The sequence below is a fragment of the Anguilla rostrata genome, chromosome 1, assembly GCF_018555375.3.
Source record: "Anguilla rostrata isolate EN2019 chromosome 1, ASM1855537v3, whole genome shotgun sequence".
Lineage (NCBI taxonomy): Eukaryota > Metazoa > Chordata > Actinopteri > Anguilliformes > Anguillidae > Anguilla > Anguilla rostrata.
In genome coordinates, this window is record NC_057933.1 from 78,870,993 (window position 1) to 78,881,658 (window position 10,666).

General features: G+C 45.5%; 1 protein-coding gene across 1 annotated transcript; it reads right to left on the reverse strand.

Annotated features, from left to right (window-relative positions):
- Window positions 1-427: 427 nt before the first annotated feature.
- Window positions 428-10,092, reverse strand: LOC135236612 (CD276 antigen-like). Its single transcript, XM_064303080.1, has 4 exons — window positions 9,985-10,092; window positions 7,282-7,647; window positions 3,073-3,354; window positions 428-1,231 (listed from the first exon to the last, which is right to left on the reverse strand). The coding sequence occupies exons 1-4, from the start codon at window positions 10,025-10,027 to the stop codon at window positions 1,029-1,031; spliced, it is 894 nt and encodes a 297-aa protein (XP_064159150.1). The 5' UTR covers window positions 10,028-10,092; the 3' UTR covers window positions 428-1,028.
- Between the last annotated feature and the right edge of the window lie 574 nt (window positions 10,093-10,666).

Sequence of the window (10,666 nt, forward strand, 5' to 3'; positions counted from 1 at the left end):
CACCTGTTTTAACTACTGCTTGTATCTTTGCATAGACTGCGTTGTTGTTCTCGTTTGTGTTAGTGCTAAACAGTTTAACCTTCAGGGCCCAAGTTGAACTATGCGGTTGTTCCCTGCACTTGGACCGGTACTTCTCTCTAGGGTTTTCGTTATACTTGTTCCTGGTTATGGTTATACACTTTGTTGTACGTCGCTCTGGATAAGAGCGTCTGCCAAATGCCTGTAATGTAATGTAATGTAATGAAGGTGAGATTAACTAACTCTGACAGCCTAGGGGAAATGTTGACTCCTAAATATGTGATATTACCAGTGCGCAGAGGAAGAGGTGGTGTTTGGACTGCCACATCCCAGCTATTAGGGCTATGCTTTATTATAACAGTTAAAACAGACCGATTTAGGATCGGAACAAAAACAACCGAAGGATTAATTGAGTTCAGTCTTACTTGTATAGCATTTTTTTTTAAATTGAGAAAGGCAAATGGAAAGGCAATTGTTACAGGGAGGTGTCTTCAAGGAATCCAAGAACAATAGCAGCGCTTCAGTCTGTCAGTTGCATTGTTCCAACTGCTGTAGTCGCATAGCTTTGGCCACAAAAGTTTAACAACAGATTATCAACAGGGGTGTGTATGTAGCTGCCAGAGAAACAATGAAACACATACAGTATAATCAGTCGATGTAACTATACCATAGGACCAGGGGGTGTCGAGCTGAATCCCACAGGGGGCTGCGGTTTTTCACGGGTTCCTTTCAATCGGCTGCCAATTAAGGCCTTGAGGACAAGGTGTGCGGATCCCTTAGCCAATCAGACTGGAGTCTGACACCTGTGCTGTGATCTGGACAGTGAGGGATTACGACAAAGTTCAGTCAATCTAACTTTAAATATGTGATGCAGAGCATGAGCACAATAAGGTCAGGGTAACATTAGAATCAGACGCATAACGGGCATGACGTGTACATAAATTACTAGACGAGTATAAAAACATTAATTTAATGTATTTAGCTCGCACCCCCTGGGGTCACCGTTGCTCTTAACTGGCATGGGTGGGACGTTTCGCCGCCAGCCTTTTTGCGCAGCTTGTCTCTGGTCGACCGTCTCCGTTCCTCTTGCGTCGGAAGTACGCGAAGGCCGCCAGTCCCAGACACAGCAGCAGCAGCAGCAGCAGGCAGAGAAAGCAAATGAGTGGGATGGTCACTCTGGCGCAGTCTGTGCAATGCCCAATGTCATCGGAAGCTGAAACACACACACCAAAGCAGTTCAAATGTAACTGAAAACACGCCAAGGCAGTTCAACTGCAACTGAAAACACGCCAAGGCAGTTCAACTGCAACTGAAAACACGCCAAGGCAGTTCAAATGTAACTGAAAACACGCCAAGGCAGTTCAACTGCAACTGAAAACAAGGCAAGGCCATTCAAATGTAACGGAAACAAGTACCAAGGCCATTCAAATTGAACTGAAAACACGCCATTGTTTTCACTCTCTCTGCTCAACGGCCATTATCTTGTTAAACAAATGAACCAAAATACCTAACCCAGCTGTATTTCTGTGCTGATATGGCACAGATAGAAGCTTTCCCAAGGTATTCTGTGTTCAAAATTCAAGGATGCTGCTTTCAAGGAGCTTGTGAGAAATTATATGATGTCAAAATAGGCTTTAGTTAGCAAAGAGGAGAAAAAAAACATGTTTTTGTATAACGCACTAGTAATTAAATTTAAAACCGCCTGGATTCTTGTTTTTGGAGAGCGAACAGCAATAAAAACGGGGCAGTTTCATAACACACAAGCTCCACACTGAGTCACACAGCATCAACATAAAGCCCAAATGCGCGTGTCCGACATTAAACATTCCACAACAGCGTTCTTTTGTGGAAAACTGCAGGTCGGGGCATCGGGAAAACTCGGACAAACAGCCATTATCCCTTTACCTTCTGCAGGGCAGAGATTTCTCCCCTCTTCACATTCCTTCACTGCACATTCACACAGTTCAGTTGCCTAACAGACACGCTGCTCCAAGGTCTAGCCGGTTACGCTGAACTATACATAGCCATTTCCTAACCGCTGACAAAGGGCACTTTGTGGTCTCTGCCCTTGGTACACCCAGGAGACAAAACGCACGCAGGAACACTGTCGCTGTGGTAACCTGCTGGATTTGCCAAGCAGTGCGTCGCCCGTAGGAAAAAAAAACCCATGTGCTCTGCAATCCGAGACTCCTGAGATCTTCACATAGGAACTGGATACCCGGCTCATCTTCAGTTTGTGTTTGGACCTCTATTTTCATTAAAACATCAAAGGTGACACATCAAAAGTTAAACGCGTCAAATCGGCCTGTTCCAACCATTACTGTACATTAAATTTAGCGCTTCCCCTCTATCTAGGACAAAAGGATAAAAAGTGGAGGTGAAGTATTCACAACCCAACACTTAAAAAAATTACATTTTGCACCCCAACTCGAGGCTGCATATATACCCCAATCTGGAATGTCGTGAGCGACCCATGTGCGGACCACCACTGCCGTTTCGGGAGAGCTGGGTGAGCTCTCTCCCCTCTGAGACGCGTGCCGTCCAAACAGCGCAGAGGAGCCGGAGGCCTTGCACACAGTGGCCTGGACACGCAGCCACACGAGCACCTGCATCAGCCAGCTGGGGGGTTCCCCCGAAAGCCATGAAACCTGGCTGACCGAACCGTCCCGTACCCTGGGGTGTTAACCCCTTGTGTGTCGCTACCAGGCCACAGTGGGGGGGGTCAACACATAAATATAACAGGAAAAAACATGATGAAAAAACTTAAAACCCTCAGGTTTTCCTCCCACAGTATAAAGGCATTCAGATAAGTCTAATTAGAGGCTCTAAATTGCCCATGAGTATGAGTGTGTGAGTGAATGGTGTGTGTGCCCTGCGATGGACTGGCAACCTGACCAGGGTGTAGTCCTGCCTCTCGCCCAGTGCATGCTGGGATAGGCTCCAGACTCCCCTACCCCATCCCCACCCCCACCCCCACCCGAGACCCTGGCCAGATATAAGCCAGTTAGATAACGGATGGACGGGCAAGATTTTAAATGGGAACAGGTTTTTTACCCAGACTGAGGCAGACGAGCCTCTCCAGCACCTGTCCCAGGGCGGCGTTCCTCAGGGTGAAGCTCAGGTTGACTCCGGGACCGGGGTCCTTCAGCGTCACGCTGGTCCTGAGGGACAGGAGCCCGTCCTCCCCGGGCCCGGACAGCTCCTCCCGGGCAGTCAGGTTGCGGCCTGTGGAGTCGGCCCACTGGACCTGGGGCGCGGGGTACCCCTTGCTCTGATACTCCAGGCTGATGTTGCTGGGGTGGACCTGGATGTTGAGCCTGGGCTCGGTGTAGAACGCTGCCCGGGGGAGGGGGGGAAAGCACCTGAAGTTAGTAGACCGATATATCGGTTTGGCCGATATATCGGCCATTATTTGACTTTTTTGACGACATCAGGATTGGCAGTTATGCAGCCGATGTGTCCCGATTTTTAAATAAGTATAATAAACAAAAAAACTTTGATTATGTATCTGTACTTGTCTGTTCGAACGTTGTAATTGCTATTTACTAGAATTATCCAGTAGAGGGAGCTCTAATACAAGTGTGAACTGCAGCAGCTGACGCGCTACTTCTGTAATAAGACGTTTGTCACTCGTGCCTCATCCAATATTCTTCACTGCAAGACTTTTCTGCACAGATTCGATTGCCGCAATAAAAGTATGTACAGTTGAGGTCGAAAGTTTCCATACACCTGCAAAGCAAATTTATTTCATGGCAGTTTTGAGGTTCCAATTATTTCTACAAGTCTTATTTTTCTTTGATGGAATGATTGGATCTTATACTTGTTTGTCACAAAAAAACATTCATGAAATTTGGTTTTGTAATATATTTATTGTGAGTTCTCTGAAAACAAAAATATACAAACAGGTTCAGAAATAAACATACAGCAACTTAAATTATCTATTTTGATGATGTAGAAAGTTGTGACAATCAAATTTCCTTTGTGGCATGGCCCCTTAACTCCTTGTGAGTGATCATGATTGACTACAGCTGATGACTTCTCTGAGGCAATTTAAAAAGGGCTCGTTAGTCACAACCAGCCTGCACTACAATGGGAAGGTCAAAAGAGCTCAGCATGGATCTGAAAAAGCATATCATTGACTTGAACAAGTCAGGAAAGTCACTCGGAGCCATTGCAAAGCTGTTACAGGTACCAAGATCTACTGTGCAAACCATTATTTCTAAGTTTAAAGTGCATGGAGTGGTTGTGTCACTGCCACGAACAGGAAGAAAACGCAAGCTCTCCCCTGCTGCTGAGAGAAAATTGGTCAGGCTGGTCATGCAACCAAGAATCACCAAGAAGCAGATCTGCAATTAATTGCATGCTGATGGAATACAGATATCAAAGTCCACAGTCAAACGTGTTTTACATCGCCATGGTCTGAGAGGCTGCTGTGCAAGAAGGAAGCCCTTGCTCCAGAACCGGCACCTTAAGGCTCGACTCAAGTTTACAAATGACCACATGGACAAAAATACAACCTTCTGGGGGAAGGTCCTGTGATGAGACAAAAATTGAGTTATTTGGCCACAATGACCAGAGATATGTTTGGAGGGAACAAGGTGAGGCCTTCAACCCCAAGAACACCATCCCTACCGTCAAGCACAGGGGTGGTAGTATTATGCTCTGGGGATGTTTTGCTGCCAGTGGAACTGGTGCATTACAAAAAATAGACGGAATCATGAAAAAGGAGGATTACCTCAAAATCCTTGAGGACAACCTGAAACCATCTGCTAGAAAGTTGGGTCTTGGACGCAGCTGGGTCTTCCAACAAGACAATGACCCCAAACACACCTCAAAAGTGGTGAAGGAATGGCTAAACCAGGCTAGAATTAAGGTTTTAGAATGGCCTTCACAGAGTCCCGACCTCAACCCCATCGAGAACATGTGGACACTGCTGAAGAGACAAGTCCGTATCAGGAAGCCAACAAATTTAGTCGAACTGTACCAATTTTGTCAAGAGGAGTGGTCCAAGATTCAACCACAAGCTTGCCAGAAACTTGTGGATGGCTACCAAAAGCGTCTACTTGAGGTTAAGCTGGCTAAAGGTCATGCGACCAAATATTAGAAGCGCTGTATGCTTAGTTCTGAACCTGTTTGTATATTTTTGTTTCAGAAAACTCACAATAAATATATTACAAAACCAAATTTCATGAATGTTTTTTTTGTGACAAACAAGTTTAAGCTCCAATCATTCCATCACAGAAAAATAAGACTTGTAGAAATAATTGGAACCTCAAAACTGCCATGAAGTAAATTTGCTTTGCAGGTGTATGGAAACTTTCGACCTCAACTGTATATTTAGTGAAAGTTTTTAATTAAATGCGTTTATACGACCACTATGTTTATCAATCCTCATTATCAAGCGAGCGAGCTAGCTAAAATATTTGGTTCACTTTAGCAAGCTAGCTGGCTAGCAAGCATTTATGAAGTGGCAGTGAGGACATTTCCAGAGGACTGGAATTCTCAAATAAATAACCAGTCGAAATAAAATGGTGATTGGATGCATCACACATTTGTTTTTTTATCTGAGATAATGATATTAGCTACTATATGATGTTGTGTCAATAGCCAGCGCGTTATTGTAAGCGAGTGTGACATCTAGTCACGCCTCATCGTAGCAAGCTAACCAGACAGTAAAAACGCCGATAAAACACTTCTAACGTGGATCATTTTAAGCCATGTTATCTAGCTTTGTCGCGATAACGTGAAAAGGATTGCTGTTGCAGAAGTGAATCAACCAACACTTAGCGCGGGTAACCTGCACGAAAGCGCATTGTAGTTTTTTTCACCACCGAATTCTTATGGACAAGCCTCACGTTACGTATTTCATCCAGTCAATTTAGTTTCATCTAACGTTACACTTGAGTCACTCATTAGCTCCGCTAGATAAAGTCTTCCTCTTTGAGATCATGTAGTAGGAATAAAATAAGAAAATATTATTCATTGAACTTACTGAGAATAAATAATAAGAAATAATGAGGCTATGTCAACAGCTAATGCGTTAATGCAAGTGAGTGTGTGTCATCTAGTCACGCGTCAGAGCGCATTGTAGTTTTTTTCACCACCGAATTCTTATGGACGGGAAAGCTCGCTAGATAAAGTCTTACTCTTTGAGATCATGTAGGAATAAAATAAGAAAATATAATTCATTTACTGAGAATATATACTAAGAAATAATAATAACAAATTAATAACAACCACAATAACAATAATAATATTCATAAAATATTCATACATGTTTGAAACTGTAAAACTGATTTTTTAAAATAAATTTCTTTATCTGGCATCGGTCGGGCTCTAGAAGTTAGTGAGATTTACTAGGGGGGGGGGGGGGGGGGGGTGGTGCATGTATTAATTTCAGTGATATGTTGCAGTGAGTCATAGAGGGCGTCTGAGGGTAATTAAACTGTTGTTGCAATACTGGGAGAAGTCTGTTGACTAAATTTCGATGAAAATTCACAGAATACTTTCCACTTTGCCAGATATGTCTGTCTGTGCATGGCTGCACCTAGCTGTACCTGGTTGTGCTCGGCTGCACCTGGCTGTGCTCATCTCTACTTGGCTACACCTGGCTGTACCTGGTTGTGCTCATCTCTGCTTGGCTACACCTGGTTGTTCTCATCTCTACTTGGCTGCACCTGGCTGTACCTGGTTGTGCTCATCTCTACTTGGCTGCACCTGGCTGTACCTGGTTGTGCTCATCTCTCCTTGGCTGCATCTGGCTGTACCTGGTTGTTCTCATCTCTACTTGGCTACACCTGGCTGTACCTGGTTGTGCTCATCTCTACTTGGCTGCACCTGGCTGTGCTCATCTCTACTTGGCTACACCTGGCTGTGCTCATCTCTAATTGGCTACACCTGGCTGTGCTCATCTCTAATTGGCTACACCTGGCTGTGCTCATCTCTACTTGGCTACACCTGGCTGTGCTCATCTCTACTTGGCTGCACCTGGCTGTGCTCATCTCTACTTGGCTGCACCTGGCTGTACTTGGCTGGGTCCTTTGCAATATTTTACATATGCCGATGGAGGGGGGGGGATTCTGGGCTAAAAACAAAAACCTGCACCCACGTCATACCTCTTCAGACAAGACTGAACATCCCCGATTAACAGCGAAGTTAAGATATATGTATCTTGGCGTAAATTTGTATTTTTAGCACCGCCCTACTGCTGGTGCTGCTTACATCACTTCCTGTCTGCTGTTCTGGGACAGGAAGTTGTCTCACCCGCGTACTCCAGCTGCACCTCCGCTTTGCCATTTCCCAGCAGGCTGTCGACGGAGCAGAGGTAGCGCCCGGAGTCCTGCGGGCCGACCCGGTCCAGCCTCAGAGAGGCGTTTCCGGCGCCGAGCAGGGGGCGGAACATCGAGGTGCGGTTCCGGTAGCGGGCGTTCTGCGTGTCCAGCTGGTCTCGCCCGAAATAGAAGCTGTGCAGGACCAGGTTGTCCTCCGCTGTCTGCCACGTCACCACCAGGTCCTCCAGGCTGTTGCCGAGGCTGGGCGCGTAGCTGCACCCCAAAACCACCGGCCGGCCTCGCACCGCCAGCACCCTCCGCTGCGGGACGCTCACCTCAAAGGCAGCGAGAGACGACCCTGCAAGCGTTTAACAAAAAAAAAAAAACATTTGAAAAAGGGGATCGCTGGCTGGCTTAACCTGTTACAACGTGGTTCTAGCTGCAGGGGGTCTGCCTCGCGGTCTGGCACCAAATCCGTGGCAGTCCAGACTGGCCCCCACAGAGCCGTGCACCACCAGCTACAGCGCCACTGTTGGGGGGGTGGTTAGGGTTTGGCAGGATGTCTGAGTCGCATTGCACACCACGCACTCCACCGAGGGCGGCCCCTTAATCTGACTGCACACACTGCATTTAAGGATTCTTCAGGCCCAGGGGGTTTTGTATGGCCATACTGTACTGTACTAAATTATGGAAACACTGAGTGTAAGAAGTTCTGCGGTCCTTCTCCCCACAAACCACACAATCCACAGATCCGGGACACACACAGGTTTTACTGTGCGCTGGTTACATACACAGACCTGCCAACCTGCACGCATTTTGTGTACCAACCACGCAATTCTTGGTCAAAATACGCAGGTACGAAATGCCAGCTGAAACTACGCAAAAAAAAAAAAAATATATATATATATTATTGTAATTTAATTACGGAAAACAACCAATTAATACAAAACAATACCGTACATTTATTCGGTATTTAAACTACATCAAGGCTTGTGTGTGCGTGCAAAGTGAAGTGGTGTGAAAGCATGTGAACTAAGCGTTACACTGACTATTATGGTACTCAAAATGTTTTCCTAAGGTTTTGGCAGGTCTGCATACACTCTGGTACACAAACAGCACAACACACCCGGTAGGGGAGGGGCTTAAACGCCACGTCTGTCCCTGTGCGTCTCTCGTTCTGGCGCCGCGGTCTCGCCGCAGGCAAACCAGATAAAGCGTTACTCCAGCTGCACGTGCGTAATTCACTGCAATTAGCCTACAGCTGCGGAGGCAGGCCAGCTAAACGCCTGCAGAAGGCGCTCTAGCCTACACCACCCCTCCACACTGTTTCTGAATGCGGCGCATCCATAAACTGAGCCAGTGCAGTGCACCGGGCTGTCATCACGCATCGCTAAAGAGAGAGAGGGTGCACGTGTTCGTCTGCGCTCGCACCAAATCACAGAGGAGGCAGGGAGAGCGCTGGGGTGACGTAACGATGAAAAGTTTACGGCATGAATGCAGGAACCCTGGTGTATCTTACTGGCACGCCTGGTTGAGACACGAATTTTCACAAGTGGATGTGACTGCATAAATACCTTGCAGTTGTGCAAACTCCTGATCCAGAAAGGGCCAGTGGGAGTAAGTGTGTAAGACTCTTTTCATTCAACAGGCTTAAAACCTAAATCACGAGACTCAAATTCAACTATGAAGCGATTTAGTGAAAGGGTGCTCAGATAGTAACATATCACGAGCTGCTGAACGGATTTCATTTACTGGATATTTCCTGCCATGAAAAGTATGGCGTCAATTTAATGCCAATGCGCGAGCACAGAACCACTTTCACCCGTGTAAATTCCAACGCCGCGAGTAAAACAAGCAGCCGCGCGCGCGCAGATATTCACTGCGCGAGCACAAAACCACTTTCACGCACCGAGAGTAAAAAAATGAGCCACACTGTATGCAATGACGAGTTTTTCTATGCAGGAAAGAAACCGTAAATTATGGTTATTCATCACACTGACACCTCTTACTCCCACACAACAGTCACAGAGAAATCCAAGTCCTAAAACGACAGCCTTAAAGCGGATTGCCTTTTTTCCGCCTGGCCATTTTCCCCCTCAGTGTGTAAAAAGCAGGATTCAATGACGGCAGGTGGATTCGAAGGACAGAAGTTATCGCTTTCGGGGGGGGGGGGGGGGGGGGGGGAAACTATTATTGGTTGAAATACATGATGTTCTGTCTGATACGCAAGATACGCAAGTTAATGAACTCTTCATTCACTTGTGAATGTTACAGGCATGTACAAACATCATACAGCTATTCGAACGCTATTCCGATTTCGGTGGAGGGCGACTGTCCAGGGGGAACGCTTGATAAATATTTCCCTCGAATTAGCAGTCCGTTCACTAGAATTTTTAAATAATGCCCCCTAAATTACTTAAATCGTTCCCTTGAATTAGTCATTCACGCGCTGAAATTATTCGCATTCCCAATATAAAACGAAATTTAGCTATCATCCCACAGGTAACAAAGAAACCGACAAACAGTCTACAGCTAGCCAACAGCTGTCGCTATCTCGGTAACTTTACTTGGGCAAGTTTCAGTACGTTTCATTAGTTAGCCTTGTATTTGAATGTAGGCTACGTCTCAAAAAAAAACATTTGTTCACGTTCCGTTAATTAGGCTTGCCATGGGAAATTTCAAGAAGGAAACTTACCTGTAAAACGAAGTACAAAACACACGGTTGCCAGGAGAAACATGTTGAACGAGCACGAAGAAATAGCTCATGGACGTCGGATCCAACGGCTCGAGGCTGTTAACCAAATTTGTGTGTGTGTGTGTGTGTGTGGGGGGGGGGGCGTGTTATACATTAAATTGATATAGCACTTCTCGTCACATTAACCCCTTAGCGCACAAGCCAAATCGTGCCAATCCTTGCCCATTTAAGGGGTACCCGATTTAAAGCTTTATAACTCCAGATGTGAACACCACAGAGACTTGAAAAATGGCTTAAATGAAGCAAGACATTTGTACAACTTACAATACTAACGCAGATTTATTTATATTCATAATAAGGAATATGGAAGAAATAAAGTGCCACAAATGCAATTGTTTTGACAAAAAATCAAAAATAAATTTGCACTTTTTAAGTGAGAAATACTGAGAGACTGCATATATACAGGAGGTTAAACTATACGTGTGCTAGATCAAAAACTTCTTGACCACAAGTTCATAAAATCTAAGGGTGGATGTGTAGAACTACTATAGATGTATGAAGCAAAAAGTAAGCAGTGTACCCAGCGTCTCCAAATCTATCCAAAATGTCTAAATGATGCATTGCTGTAAATCACAACATATTCACGTATTTCACTACAAATCAACTGTTTTGACTCAAGAAA

Coding starts and splice junctions, on each gene's coding strand:
- LOC135236612 (XM_064303080.1), bottom strand. CDS start 10,027: ATGTTTCTCCTGGCAACCGTGTGTTTTGTACTTCGTTTTACAG. Junction 7,648..9,984: donor TTTTGTACTTCGTTTTACAG/GTAAGTTTCCTT, acceptor AAACGCTTGCAG/GGTCGTCTCTCGCTGCCTTT. Junction 1,232..3,072: donor GCTCGTCTGCCTCAGTCTGG/GTAAAAAACCTG, acceptor TGTGTGTTTCAG/CTTCCGATGACATTGGGCAT.